This window comes from Prionailurus bengalensis, chromosome B3 (assembly GCF_016509475.1).
Source record: "Prionailurus bengalensis isolate Pbe53 chromosome B3, Fcat_Pben_1.1_paternal_pri, whole genome shotgun sequence".
NCBI classification, from domain to species: Eukaryota; Metazoa; Chordata; class Mammalia; order Carnivora; family Felidae; genus Prionailurus; species Prionailurus bengalensis.
The window spans coordinates 46328024-46344115 of record NC_057355.1 but is presented as its reverse complement, the minus strand read 5'-3'; the positions used below and the strand labels follow the sequence as shown (position 1 = coordinate 46344115).

Sequence of the window (16092 nt, the reverse complement as noted above, 5' to 3'; positions counted from 1 at the left end):
TCTCTGGAGCTAAGAATAAGAGAGTAGATGAGGCATTGGAGATCTCAGCAGGTATAAAGTAAAATAAAGGCTTAGCAGAGTGTCTGTCATAGAGTAAAAACAAAAGCTGACCACTTGTATGCCCATCAGTAGTGCACAGAAGCAGAACCAGACTTGAAGAGACCACCTGAGTTTCCAATGGAGATACAGGATTCCCACCCACCATTGCTCCCAGGGTGCTTATCTCAGTGAGGTGGGTGGCTCTGAGCTGGGAAAAGACTCAAGTGCTCCTAGAGCCCTTGACTGTGATACCATCTGATCATGCCCTAAACCCCATAATTAGAGTTAAGGTCGTCTGCCTTGACCTGTCCTTCTGTTCCTTGTAAGCCTCCTTGGCAATTGTGTAGGTCATGTCAAGACAGACAGGGATAAGAGGACATGAAGCTCAAAGTCAAGAGTTAATCGTAATCACGGCAATCTACCCCCAAAACCAAGAGTGCACTGTATACACTGTATGTTAGCTAACTTGACAATAAATATTATATATATATATATATATATATATATATATATATATATAATAAGACTTAGATAGTCATTATACAGCCAAATAAAATTTTGAAATAAGAACGTCATTCAGTTCATCTGTCTATTAAAACAGCACTCAGAAAACTGATTTTAAACCAACATCCACCATTCCAAAAGCTGTTGAAGGACTTGCTCTTTGACTTGTCCAGCTCCTAGCCAGCTTACCCCAGCCAGACGCTGGTCACACACCTACATCACAGTCTCTTGGCTGTGTAAGAATTCTAGTGTTATCCACTGTGATGGGAGGAAAAGACATGGAGTCTGAGGCTGAGGCTGGCAGACAACAGTTCTGGCAGGTGTTCGAGGAGGTCGTGGGTCACCTCAATCATTTGGGGGCATTTCCCACAGGCAAGACAAGGCCCTAGCAACTCTCTTCTTAACTTAAGACACACTTTCTCTTTGACATCTAGGGGCCTCCCTTAGTGAGATGAGCCTTTGTGAGGCATGGTATGTGAGCCCTCTGAGCTTTACAGTAGTGACAGGAACAGAGTCCCAAAAGCCTGGCCAGTTTGTGGGTTGGGACTTCTCAACCCCAGCCCAGTAGAAAGATGCTGGGAATGTTGGGAGAGCTGAGTTCTTCTGATTCTGCTGTTAACCAGATGCACAGTTTGGGGCATGTCAGTTGGCCTCTCTGGGTCCTAGTTTCAACTACAAAATTAGGAAGTTGGACTAGGTCATTCTGGTCACTGGTCCCTAGGGAGCAATGGTTGGGGGTCAGCAAAGGGCATCACTGAGCTATTTCAAACAAGTTGTAAAGAGATTGTATAACACAAGTCAACTAAATGTTGAGTTTCTTTGCTTTTTGCTGGAATTCTAGCTACTGATTCTCTCTAGAGGACTAGAAGAGCAAATTGATGGTGTTGTCTATACCCTTATTAAAAAGAACAGGAAAATGAATTACTCTTCAATAAATGTAGGCTATTTGACATCCACAGAAAGAGAACTAAAAAAGAATTAAAAGTCAGAAACCAGACTGGGTGCCATGACACTGCATGGTCTCCAAGTCCCTTTCATCCCTAACCTTCTCTGGCCAGATTATTTGGTTTCCCAAGAATGGTCTCCCCAGGCACTCCTGGTCATCCATCCCTAGCCAAAGGAACTTGGAAGGCCCTTCTAGATAAGCCAAATCTTCCTCAAGTCTTGGAGGGCTAGACATGTCCCAGCCTGATCCTATCATTTGGTTCAAAGTCAGGGCTGGAGCACTCTCTGCAGAGTGACACCAACTCCCAGAGGACTCAGAAATATCCTGCCTTCTCAGGCCAGCCCAGTCCTGCACAAGTAACTGACACAGAAAATCTGCTGTTCAGCCTATAGTGCCCCGGCCTGAACCCTAAGTAATGTGGAGAAACCACAGTATTGCAGGCTATAGTTTATTTTTCCAACATTTTTTTAAATGTATATTTAAGGGACCATTATCATCATAAAATACAGAACATTTCAATCCCTCCAAAAGATTCCATTTTGCCTTTTCTGTCCCTGGCCCCTGGAAACCGCTGGTCAGCTCTCTAGGGCTAGCTTCGCCTTCTCCAGAATGTGATATAAATGGAATCACACAGTATGCAACCTTTCAAGTTCGGCCTCTTTCACTTAGTGTAATGCATTTTAGGTTCATCCATGCTACGTGCTTGCATGGATCAGAAATCTGTTCCCTTTTATTGCTGAGTGGTATTCCATTGTGGTAGATTCCTGTATATATTTACTCATTTACCAGTTGATGGGGATTTGGGTTGCTAATAGTTGGGGGCTACTGTGAATAAAGCTGCTGTAAACTTTTGCATCTTTGTGTGGACATATGTTTGATTTCTCTTGGGTAAGCTCCGAGGCTTGGACTTGATGAGCTTATGGTACATTTACCTTTGTAAGAAATTGTCAAACAACTTTCCAAAGTGGCTGCAGTGTTTTGCAATCCCACCAGCAATGCGTGAAAAATTCTAGCTGTTCCACATCCTCACCTACAATTGATGCTGTCCATCTTTTTTCATCTTAGCCATCTTAGAGGAGGAGAAGTGGTATCTCATTGAGGTTTAAATTTGCATTTCTCTCATGAATAATGATGTTGAGCATCTTTTCGTGTGCTTCTATGCTATGTGTGTATCTTTTTATAAGATGTAGCCGCTTAAACCTCTTGCCCATTTTATAATTGGTTGTTTGTCTTTTTATGCTTGAACTGTGTTTTTTACATATTCTGGATAAAAGTCCATTGTCAGATATATGTTTTCTCCCAGTCTGGCTTGGCTTTTCATTTGCTCAGTGGAATCTTTCTAAGATCAGATGTATTTAATTTATCAAATTTTTCTTTCATGATTTGTGTTTTGGTGTCCAAAAAACAAAACAAAAAAAACTTTGCTTTCCTCAATGTCATCAAGATTTTATCCTGTTTTCTTCTAGAATTTTTATGGGTTTTGCTTCTAAATTTGGGTCGGTGATCCATTTCAAGATGATTTTCATTCCTCCAACATTTTTTTATGGCAAATTCATAATAGTGAACATTTATATAGCACATGCTACATGTCTGGCACTATTACAGAATGTATTAATACTAATTCAACAAATAATTCTCTAATATAGGTACTATTATTACCTCCATCTTAAAGATGATACAATGAAAAAATTCAGGCACGGCAAGGTTAAGAAATTTGCCCAAGGTCACGCAAGTAGTAAATGTCAGAAGTGGACCTTGAACCCAAGCCACGTGGCTCTTAGTCTGGATGCCTGGCCACGACACTCCACAGCCCCTTGGTCTACTGGATAAAGTTTTAATGTGAGCAAAACCAGACCTAGGTTCTTCTTTCATGGAGCTTATCATCAAATATAGGAGAGAGATATTTATGTAATGACTGCTCAATTAGAAAATTATAACTGTGAAATCACCTAAAAGAACAAATAATAGGAAGATGTGACCAAGTCAGGAAACTCAGAGAGATTTTTCCTGAGGAAATGAAGATTGCATTTTGACTTGGAGAAAGAATGATATTAACTAGTCAAATAGGACACAACAGCTGAGCATGTCAGGCCAGGGGACCACAGGAGGAAAGACCAGGCAGGAAGGTACGTCACACACTGGATGTTGAATTAAAAACTCAGAATAATCATCAACAAGGATGGCAATTTTTATTATCATTTCTCTTTCCACTTATTCACTCGGTTGCCCTTGAACTGGAGTGACCAACTCATCCTAGTTTGACAGGACAGGTGGTCACCCTACCTTGAACTGTTCAGGGCAGAATGTGACCATGACCTTGGAACCACTTTAAGGAATTAAGCACCATTACCTCCAGAGGATTCCAATACAAATGGGAAACTTTTCTGAATGGCATACTCTTTCATAATCAGATTTTTTGAAAGACAAAAACTCATCCTGATTCTCGCCAGAGTTGCAGAGGAATACAGCTTAAGAAGAAAGTCTGGAAGAAAAAAAAAATATCTCCAGCAAGAAAACTCATCCTAGAGTTACTTTCTTCCCTGGAATCTCCAAGTAGAAATGAATTGTAGTCTCAGGCTATAGGATGGCTAGCAAAATCAGGCCAAAGTAGACAAAGAAAACAGAATAAATCAGACTTGTGAAAATAGCTTTCCTTCCATCCCTTATGTCATCATCTTATTTCACAGCAAAATGGCGATGGGAAAAATTCAAGATGGTGGGAGTCAGAGAAGCATTCCTAATCACAGCCATGGGCCCAATCTGCTTATCACCAAAGATCAGCAACAGCTAAAAGCTGAATCTCTAAAGACCCAGCTATGACTAAATTCTCATTCAAGTTTTTCCATCCTACCATCATGCTAGAAATTCTGAAGTCAGTGTTGTGTATGTACACATCACAGGCATGACCACAGCAGCCAGGAAGAGCTATGACTACAATTTTCTTGTAGGTTCCATCCATCCTGAACAGAAGACACGGTCGGACAAGTTTCCAGAGGGGTCTTCTGGAGGACCCCTCTCATTAGTCCCAGGTCTAAGAATATTTTCAGCAATGTGTAATAACAAAGTCACAAAGTTTATTAAATGACACACACACACAGAGTTTAGCAATTTAAAAAATGAACATGAAGACATTTCACAAACAACTCTGTGAAAGGCATATTAATACCTGTGGCCTCTGTATTATGCACTTGTATCCTCAGCACTAGTCACGCGAGGTCCTCAACAAACCTGGAACTGAGCAGAAGCACCCAGCCCAGGCATCACGGGCAGAAAACAGAATGATTACTACCAAGGCCTTCTACTGCAGAATCCATGGCTCTCTCCTCTGCCAGCTCATTTGCCTGCAGTCACCACCTAATGATGTCCTTACCCAAAAGAAAATGAAATTTGTTCTTATACGAAACATTAGGAACCTCAAACCTGGGGACTGACTTAGGAATGGAGAAATCATTTGCTGCAAGGAATCTAATATTAGAAAATGCAATGGCCTACACCCAGCTTCTGCTTCTGACTGATTGTGCGGAAGTTCTGCTGCCCCAGGAACTTGCTGTCATGCAGAGGGCAACCCCAAGGCTCCTTAGTCCGTCAATCCACTTTCCAGGTGACAGGGGCTGACTCCCTCAAAGGGATCCACCGTTTACCTTTAATAGTCTCTCAAAACCATAGCCTCATCCCCAGGTTCTTATCACTGGTGTGTCTTTATCTCTTCTAAAGACAGGAGAATGTAACAATTATAGAAGACACACCCGGGGAAGGAGATACTCCTATCAAATACAATTGGAACGTATTTCCTCACTCATAACAGAATCATGGTGTGTTCTCACAACTTGCTCACAGAGTTGCTGTGAGGTTTACATCAGTTAATGCAAAGAAGACTGTTAGAAAAGTGCCTGGCACAGAGGAAACACTCAATAAATAGTGGCTTAAAAAGTGCAGAAAGTCAGTCTGAATATATATGCATATATAAAGATATATGAACAAGATCACACCTAAGGAGCTAATGATTCTACTTTCAAAAGTCTAGACTAAGAAAATAGTCATAGATTTTCTAGACAAAGATTTATGTATAAAGATGGTCATCAGAGCATTGTTTGTAATAAAAAAAAAAATACCGAAACAACCTAAATGTCCAACAGTAATGGAATAAGTACACAAACTATGCCACTTTTCAAAAGCAAGTTTTTTTTCTTCTTTTAATGTTTGTTGTTTTTTTTTTAATTTTTTTTTCAATGTTTATTTATTTTTTGGGGGACAGAGAGAGACAGAGCATGAACGGGGGAGGGGCAGAGAGAGAGGGAGACACAGAATCGGAAACAGGCTCCAGGCTCTGAGCCATCAGCCCAGAGCCTGATGCGGGGCTCGAACTCACGGACCGCGAGATCATGACCTGGCTGAAGTCGGACGCTTAACCAACTGCGCCACCCAGGCGCCCCAAATGTTTGTTTATTTTTGAGAGACAGAGCATGAGCAGGGGAGGGGCAGAGAGAGAGAGGGAGACACAGAATCCGAAGCTGGTTCTAGGCTCTGAGCTGTCAGCACAGAACCCAATGAGGAGCTTGAACTCACAAACTGTGAGATCATGACCTGAGCTGAAGTCAGATGCTTAACTGACTGAATCACCCAGGCACCCCTCAAAAGCATGTTTTTGAAGAATTTGTAATGCTATAGGAAAATTATTAAGACGGGTGAAGAAGGATATGAAACCATTTGCGTCATATGATTTCGATTTTAGATACTCCAAATAAATATCTATGGAACGAATATCTCCACAAGATTAGAAGGAAATACTCCAAACATTACTTGTGTTCTCTCAGTAGTGAGATTCTTTACTCATTTCAGCACTTTTCAAATTATTTATACATATACAATGAGTTTGTATTAATTCTACAAATAAAAGTTAAGACTCTATTACAATTTCACAATTAAAAAAAAAATTGCATGAAGTTTTAGACTAGGCCAGTGGCAAGGGACAGAGAAGATAATCCTGAGGATGGGTTCTCAGTATTGGGTGACCCGAGAGCATTCTAGAACAGCTCTCCGTTTTCTAGCTTGAGCAATAGCATGGACAAATAATGGTGTTTTGAATCATAGTAGGAAATGTAGAGAGAAAGGAATAAAAATGGATTGGGAGGAAAGAAAATAAACTCAGTTTGGCTACACTGGGTTCACAGTACCAAAGGATCCGCTGGGAGAGGTGCCCAGTCAAGAGCTGGCTACAACGCGTGGCTAGAGCCTGGGAAACATTTTGGTATACATGTGGGTATGGGTGACAGCAGTGCATCCTTGACGCCATGGCTCAGCCCAGAATGCACCAGCATTCTCTGTGTTCTGTGAAGGGGACAATCAGACTCTGCCCCCATGGAAACTCAGACACTCGAGCTCTGGAGCTCTACCCCTTCCTGCTACCCAAAATGTGACCTGAAGTGGCCCGTGCCTCCCTTGGTCCCAGAGACGACTGCTGCAATATAGCGAAGAGCCTCACAGAGATTTGCTGTGACTCAAATGCTGTTTGGAAAAGTGACTCTCAGAGTCAACCACGTAAAACTTACTACTGCATATTTTGCAGGAATGGTGTTCAAAACAGTGGCCATTGCCTCACCCGGTGGACTCCTTTCACAATAACATAGAAGGAAACCATCTCAGGCTCAAGGACCAGAAATGTGTGAGCCACTGGACGCCAAGAATCCTATAATTGCTCTTGTTTCCCTCTCCGATTTGGCCAATAAGAAGCTCATAATAAAATCTGTGGCCTATCTTCAGCAACATTACATGATCACACAGTGTGCCTTTTAGAGTACTAATCTATTAGCATTTCTGTCTTTGTTGTTTTACTGCCCTTATTTTCTCGTTGTCCCAATTTCTTCAACTATAAATTTTTGTAAACTACTTAAAGTCTAAAATTTTCTGCCATGTCACACCCACTCACTGATGCCATTTCTATCTCCTAGAGTTGCACAAAAGAATTCTAGGCTCTCTTCTCCATAACAGCCCTTCAACACTCATGTCCTCCACGAAATCTTTTTTTTTTTTTTTTTTTTTTAGATACCAGAGTCTCACTTTCTTCAGCAGTTTGTCCTAGATGTGAGCTCCTAAAGCATCTTTCATCCTTCTAGACTCAAATGGTGCCTCATCTTCTCTGGACATCTTCTCTAGCCCCTATTCAGGGCACCCCTCCCCTGTAGCACCTACAGCAACCACATGCAATGACAGGTTCTCACACTTGCCTCTCCCACCAGACTGGGGACTCCTGAAAAACAGAGGCGGTGCCCTGTGTGCCTTCAAAGAGTAGCTAGCCAGGGCGCAAGGCATAATATAATAAAATATGCTTAATAAGTTTTTGTTGAGGAAATAAATGATTGAATATACACATACATACAACATAACTTCCTCACTCCTATGCGTGCCAAAAGAAAGCCAAGCCAGGAAGAAAAGGGAGAAGCCAGTTCAGTTCAGTTGTTTGAGGGCTTCTCCTTCTGACAGCTGTTTCTCCATAGGACTCTCCCGAAGAGCCTTGAGGCCCTAGACACCCGGCCAAGCTTATTCTCCAGCCAAATCCAGAGTAAATGCACATAAGACAGAATGGGTCCTGAGAGGGCAACTGGGCTAAGTTTTCACAGAAAGAAAGGATCTCACAGATCAAAAATGCAAGATGCTGGATGCTCCAGTTGGTATTTATTTTAACAACACAGCCTCACATAGGTGCTAATTATGTGCCAGGCATTGTTCTGAGCTCTTTACAAATATCTTATTTAATCTTTGTAACAACTTCATGAGATAGGTACTATTTCTATCCCCGTTTTATTTTCATTTATAGTTTTCTTAGCATTTGAGTCAGCTATCCTGAAACGAAGGAAGATATAACTATTCCATCACTAAGTACAAGAAAATTGGTTGCATTTAGTACCAGTGCATACATGGCGGACAAATCAAACCTTAGCCTTTGACCTGAGACCTGGATGCATGGAATACCGCATCATTCAGTAAGCATTTATTGAGCACCTACCAGCACTGCCCTCCGGGAGCTCACAGCCTGGTGGAGGAAACAGCACACACCTAAACAAATAAATTACCAGGTCCCATGACAAGCACATTAGAACCAAAGATGCAATACAGTGCTGGCGGCAAGAGGAAGTAATGATCTCTGACTAGATGAGAAGGCTTCCTGGAGGGTATGATGGCTGAGTTCCATTTTAATGGATGGTCTGGGGCTTACCACGGAGCAGCAGAGATGGGGGAGGGGGGAGTTTGCGAGAGTACAGAGGTGCAGGGAACCACTGGCAGTGGGGAGCAGGAGGGGAGGAGCTGGGGAGCGAGGGATTATCACTGGATGGTGGCCTTGGCTACAATACTACGAAGCTCAAAGTCACTAATGGATATGATAGGCATTCCTATTCTAGGAAGATTCTTTGAGAAGCAATGTGAGAGAGGACGTCATGATCAAACAGAGAGAGAGAGAGAGAGAGAGAGAGAGGTGTTGGGAGGCTGTTGCAATCAACCAAGCAAGAAACCGTGTGCTCCTGAGCTAGAGAACTGGATTCTAGGCATATTTGGGAACCCAAAGCTTCAGATGGACTGGAAGGCTGTTGTAGGGGGTCAAGGTGACACTTCAGCTTCTACTTAGAAGACCGGGAGGGCGGTGCAGCCAGGGAAATGGGGAGCATGAGCTGGGAACCCACCTGGCAAGGATGAGGACAAGTTCAAGCAGCCTCCAAGCTTGGGAAAGCCAAACGGGTGGCAGACATTTTCTTAATTATCACCGAGCAGTACTGCAGTCTCACTCACATTTCCCTTTAATAAAATATGATGCATTTCACTCTGTCATCATAGTGAAAAATCATTGCCCTTTGCAGGAAATTAATAACCTTTCAAATTAATAACCTTTGGGTAGGAAAATTGGTTTCATTAATACCTCCCCTTGCACTTTGTTAGGTTCATCATCTCTCTATCCTGCTGTCCCCTGAAACCAAAAGCCCAAGACTTAATGTCTGAGAAGCCTGAATGACTTTATGCTCAGAATGAATGGTCGGGATCCTTAGTAATTGGACTCAATTGAATTCACTGACCAAAAATGCTGGTGTGGCCTTATGGCTGCCCCTCAGTCCTGGAGAGCCCACCCTGAGCTGGAAGGGAGGATGAGGGCAACCTTCCCCAGCTCCCAGCCTGATCCCTAATCATGGCAGAAAAGATGTCACCCATCTTGTTGTCACAACCTGAGAAACTAACACCTCCCTGGGCTTCTCCCAGCCCCTGAGCAGAGGCGTCAGTCTTTGGCCAACACCACGGCCTTGACAGCTGTTGGGCTGCCTGACAGAGTTGTGTGACTGCTCACTACCACTCCAAAAAGGCTCAAGATCAAGGTCAGGCTCCCCTAAAAGAGAGACTAGAAGGCATTTTGAAAAAACAACAGAAGGTAAAATCTTGAAAACAATCTTTCGCTGCCTATCTCATTCTTCCACAGTCTTTGAAAGATTCCAAATGGATACACATTTATCCTTTTCTACTGAAAAACTCCTTAGCAGCAGCCTTATCATCTAGGGCATCAAGTCCAGACTCCCCAGCATCCCAGGGCCCAGGACACTCCAACTGCCCAGCCTTGTCTTTCTCTTCCTCATGCCCACAAGGTACCACCCTCTGAGCCCTAACTTTTCTGTTCCCCCAGCTCAGAAAGCCCTGCTCTCTCCCGCCACCGATGCACCCACCCCCCAAAAGCCCTTGTCCATCCTTCCAGGCAGGATCAGCATCACTTTCCCTGAAAAGTCTTCTCTGAATGTTACTCCCTCCATCAAGCAGAATCAGCCACTCCTTTGAGATCCTCTCTGCCCCAACCCTACCTGGTCTGTGCAAGGCTGCATAGTATAGTTTGACTACAAGTGACAACAGGCTGAGCTACATGAGCAAATGCATAGTGTCATCTAACTAAGGTGCTCTACTCATGGTTTCGGCAGCATAGGGATGTAGGCAATTGGAATCAGAGGGAGTGGGTTCAAATCCTGACTCCACCACTTACCGGCAGTGTGATTTGGGGTGAAATACTCATCTTCCACAACTGCCTCTTCCATATCTCTAGCGTCTCTGAGTTACTCCACTGTCTGACTGGCTGATCCCATAGTCCCCAGGATGGCAGGACGGAGGATCTGGTCCCTCCACCTCTGTGTTCAATTCTCCTCTGTCAGCCTTCATCATCTCCCAGGGGAGAAATGGCCATTCTGCTGGACACGCTCTTTTGGGTTCCCTGAAGCTGCAGTTCGTGCCTACCTCTAGCACCTCACAGCAACCCCGCTGGCTGGTGCTTTTAGAAACTTCTGGGCTGTCCCAGAGCTGGCAGAAGCAGAACAGATGCCAGGGTAAATACTGTCTCCAATCTTATATTCCAGGGCCATTTGGAAGAAGACCGAGAGCTGCTGAAACAAAGGAAGCATCGCAGGAGACAGAGATCAGATTCCTGCTTTTTCAGGAAGAAACGGATAAGGGCTGTCAGATTCGGCTCAATCACCCAGACACGTTACAGCAGTGTGGCTTCAACTCCTCTCTGCCTCTGGTGATGATAATCCACGGGTGGTCGGTAGGAAATGCTGACATGCCTTTTTTCTCTCTGCTTTTACATTTTCTGTTTTTTTCTCCCTCGTGTGTCCAATTTTAATAAAAAGATAGGAAACCAATGATAAAAACTTCATGCATAATATTAAAATGTAAAGCACATTCTAATTTTCCAAGTGCTTCCCCACACAGCATCTCATTGATTATCTCAATGCCATGAATGAGCAGGATAGGGAAAATAGAATTATCTTCACATTTCAGATAATAAAATATGGCTCAAAGAATCACACAGCACACGAAAGCCCATAAGTGATTGCAGTCCATGCACGTGAATCTGCATGTTTCACAAGAGGAGGTAGGAAGCCACAGAAGACATAGTCTCCCAGTGAAATGTTGCAACTGTAAGGTTTAAATACAGGTGCAAGTAACAGAAACTCAATTGGCAATAGTTGAAATAAACCAGAAGTTTGTTCCTATTTCACACACTAGTCTGGAGGTATGCAATCCAAGTCCTCAGGGACCTAGCTCATTTCCAGTTTAGTAGTCTGCCATACTTAGACTGTAGCATTTGTCCTTATAATCCAAGATGGCAGCCAGAGCACCAGTCGTCACATCTTTATTCCAGGTAGCACAATTAGTAAGTAATTATTCCAGGTAGCACAATTAGTAAAGGGTGTACACAAAGGAGTCAAGGAGTAGGGTTTTTTTAAACAGCTTTATTGAGATATAATTCACATACCATGTAACTCATCCATTTAAAGTATACAATCCAATGACTTTTGCTATAAAAGAGTGGTACTTTTTTGGTTAGCAACCCAGAAGCATCTGTGAAATGCTTCCAGTTACAGTCATTGGCCATAGCTAAGTAGAAATGTGACTGAGACATGCAGCCTCTTAAGGAAAATGTAGTCCTTCTCGGATGCTGAAAATCCTGGACAAAGGGGAGAAAGAATATTGTAGGCAATGACTGAACTCAAACTAAGCAAGGACTTGTCTCCAAGACAAAATTGTGCCTCCCTGGCTCCCCAACAACCCACGATTTGAAGCTCAGTTGACAGCTTGAAACCTCCAGAGATTTGGGGGGTCTATTTCATGACTTGGAAATTTTTCCCTGACTTCTAGTTGAAAAATACTCTTGGGACTCCTGGGTGGCTCAGTCAGTTAAGTGTCTAACCCTGGCTCAGTTCATGATCTCACAGTCATGAGCCCTGCATTGGAAATAGAGCTCAGCATGAAATAGAAAAAAGAAAGAAGAAAGAAAGAAAGAAAGAAAGAAAGAAAGAAAGAAAGAAAGAAAGAAAGAAAGAAAGAAAGAAAGAAAGAGAAAGGAAGAAAGAAAGAGGAAGGAAGGAAGGAAGAGAAAGGAAAGAAGGAAGGAAGGAAGGGAGGAAGGAAGGAAGGAAGAAAGAGGAAGAAAGAAAGAAAGAGAAAGGAAGGAAAGAAGAAAGAAAGAAAGAAACTCTTGAAACCCTCATCTCTCCTACCGTAGAGAACAAAATGAGCCCGTCAACCCACCAGCCACTCTTTCCACATGTATTCAAGGAGAGACTGATATGTGCAGGCTCACAGCCCCCATGAACAAAACAGACCCTGTTTCTGGTCTCACGTGGTAGACCACGTGGTGATGCCACATGGGTATAGCCACGAGGTGGGGTGCTGCCATTGCTACAGGGGAAAGCAGTGGTGACTATAGCCTGCTAGCAGCTTCCCCGTAGGATTCAAAGAGCTCCCACCCTAAGGAAGTGGAGGTTCCTAACACCCCAGGGTCCGCAGTGAGGATGGTGATGGGTTTTCCTGCTGCTCAAGAAGAGACCTAACATAGATTGAGGCCTTACCGTAAGTGAGACCCTTTACATTATACACCAACCCATTTAATCACCACACCTCCCTACGAGGTGGGTTAGTATCTCAAATCAGGAAAATGCACTCAGAGAGGTCAAGCAGCTACCATAGTCACACAGCCAACAGTGGACACAAATTCACCCAGAACACTCACACTCCAAGTTCACACTCTCAAAGACTCCCAGTTTACTGGGCCTTTGTCAGAGGGGGCCCCCCAATTCTGCAGCAGGCTTCACACTGCAAACTCCTAGCAGTGGCTTTCTCCAGCTGGGGTAGGAGCTCAATCCATGCTTCTTTAAGAAAAACAGAGGGCAGAATGCTAAGATGAAACATGTTTTTAAAGGGAACCAAAGGGGGCGCCTGGGTGGCACAGTCGGTTAAGCGTCCGACTTCAGCCAGGTCACGATCTTGCGGTCCGTGAGTTCGAGCCCCGCGTCGGGCTCTGGGCTGATGGCTTAGAGCCTGGAGCCTGTTTCCGATTCTGTGTCTCCCTCTCTCTCTCTGCCCCTCCCCCGTTCATGCTGTCTCTCTGTGTCCCAAAAATAAATAAAAAATGTTGAAAAAAAAATAAATCTGTAAAGGGAACCAAAGAGCAGACTCTCTCCAATGGGTGGGAACCCTGCGGGAAGATATGGATTAGAAGGAGGCAAGTCACTGTAGAGAAGAGTATCCTATTTCTTCAGCTACTTTAGCCAAACAGACTTTCCTTACAAGAAAACAGAGAGAAAGTGGGAAGGAAGGAATGCATCCAGAGGAGAGATGTGCAAAGGGGTGGAGGAGAAGCTGGAGCTGAGAGCCACAAAGTCACAAAGGCTGCACACAGCACAGCTGGGGCTTCTTCCAGGTGCTCTCCCTCTGACCCTGCCCACTACACCCTCCCTGCCCCCCTCACCCTCCCTGCCCCCCTCACCCTCTCTGCTCCCCTCACTCTTCCTGCCCTCCTCACTCCTCCTACCCCCATCACCCTCCCTGCCTCCCCTCACCTTCCCTGCGCCCCACTTAGACTCCAGCAACACTCAACTGCTTGGAGCTCCTTCCAGTCTCCTGTGATTTCTCTCCTCTTGGCCTTGGCTCAGGCTGTGCTTTCTGCCTACAGTGTTCTCCCTCTTCTCCTTCGGAACAGTATCCATTATATGTAAGGTGCTCCAAAAATATTTGTTAACTGAATTAATGACTAAATAAGTATCTTGTTTACAAAATGCTACATGAAGATAGCAGGGTTTTCTTACCAGGGTCTTTTACCAGAATGCACTCTTCATTCTTAAAATCTAGATGGGAATATATCTATTACTACTAGTAATAACAACAACAACAGCTGCGTCGCTATGTAAATAACTATTAACATAACTGCATAACTAAATAACTCTGCGTAACTAACATCTCCTGAGTGCTTACTACATTCCAGGCACTATTCTAAGTGCTTTCCATCTATTAACTGATTTCATCTTCACGACAATCCTGGAAAAAGCGCTATTATTTTCCCCATTTCCAGATGGGGAAACTGAGGCATGGAAAAGTTAACAAACTTGCCTAAGGTCACGCAGCTAGTAACTGACAGAGTCTGGATTTGAACCCAAGGTGCCCTACGCACACGAAAAGCACTGGGTGAACATGAGTAAGTGGACGCACCTGACCTCGGAATGACCTGCCGCGTCATCAGTATTGTTCTCCAGCCTCGCCTCCCACTGTCTAGTCTTGAGCCACACCAGACTCTTCCCCTAAACATACCGTGGGGCCCTTTCCTAACTCTGTGTGCTCTTCCTTCTGCCTGGACCACCCTAGACAGCCGTGCCCCACACTCACCAGCCCACCCTTATTCTTGTGAGTGAACTCCTATTTGTCCTTGCAGGCGCAACACAAATATCTTTGTTCTGTGAGCCTGTCAGGAGTGCCCTGCAGGCTGGTTCTCAAACAAGGCGCACACACAGAAAGTTTCTCCATAAACGGGTATTGAGCTCCTGCCATGCTCCAGCCCATGGTGCTTTATTCCCTCGAAAGCGAGCAGATGAGTGGGCCAGAGGAGAGCAAAGGAGCGGGCATTCAGAGCCGTGGCTGTGGCCATGGCCCAGCAGGCCTCCCTCCTGGAGCCGAAGGTACCAGGGCTGATGCTCAAAGGATAGGTCAGCTTTAGCACCTGGTTACACAGACTTTTCCATGATTTTAAGGCTCAGAAACTCTTAAAATAGGGACACATTAAGAGAACAGCTCTCAGTTGGAGGCCAGGGGTAGCCCCCAGGGGACATTTGGCAAAGCCTGGAGGCATTTTTGGTTTTCACAGCTTGGCGGGAAGGGTACTGCTGGCACCTATGTGGCAGAGACCAGAGATGCTGTTAGATATCCTACAACACACAGGAGATCCCCCACAAGAAGAAGGATCTGGCCCAAAATGTCAGTAGTGCCAAGGTCGAGAGACCCCTCCCTCCCCCCACCCCGAAGCCTTTTTTTCTGGAAAGAAGGATCCAGCATTAGTTAGCCAAGACTTGGAGAATTTAAAAAGTGAAGCGAGAGAAAGAAGAGGCCCCTCTGGCCCCTCCTGGTTACACTGACTACTCTGTGGGCCCACGTGCAGGTGGATGGCTTTCTGGAAGACTGGATCTGGCAGATGGTTGCTGCACTGAAGTCTGGAATGGCCCAGCCAGTGAACGTGGGGCTGGCAGACTGGCTCACCCTGGCCTACCACCACTACACCATGGCTGTCCACAACACCCGCCTCGTGGGCCGCGAGGTGGCCGCTCTCATCCGGTGGCTGGAGGTGAGCCCTGCCCCGGCCTCCCCTTCCCTCCCTTCCTCTCCCTTCCCGGAAGTGTCAGTGAATTAAGCTGGTCTCCAAGCAGCCCAGGCGGGAGGACCGCTCTGCTAACCCTGTAGAAATGGGAGGGCAGGGGTGGAGATGGGACATCAGGGCTCCCTCAGATGCCTTGCTTAAACCCCTATTTTGCAGAACTATCTTCCCCTCTCCCATCCACTGTTTCTTTTATGCTCACTCCCTAGGATGTGCTGAGGGATCTAAACATACCTGTAACACCATCAAACCCCATACAAATGAACAGCATCACTGTGCAAGGCATTAAGGTGCTAATAAAGGCAGGCAGAGGGGCAGCATCACCAGGCAGGGTCCCAGGTAGCTGAGACTGAAAGGCGGGAGCCAGCAAAAGTGAGAAACCAGGGGCGCCGAGGTGGCTCAGTCAGTTAAGCATCTGATGTCAGCTCAGGTCATGATCTCA

At 44.8% G+C, this 16092-nt stretch overlaps 1 protein-coding gene across 1 annotated transcript in view; it reads left to right on the top strand.

Annotated features, from left to right (window-relative positions):
• Nucleotides 1-16092, top strand: part of LIPC (lipase C, hepatic type) — a 159987-nt gene that overhangs the window by 118746 nt on the left and 25149 nt on the right. Inside the window, exons 3-4 of the mRNA XM_043555323.1 lie at nucleotides 10864-11051; nucleotides 15438-15620. Coding sequence (XP_043411258.1) covers nucleotides 10864-11051; nucleotides 15438-15620 — 371 coding nt within the window. The remainder of the gene's footprint in view (nucleotides 1-10863; nucleotides 11052-15437; nucleotides 15621-16092) is intronic.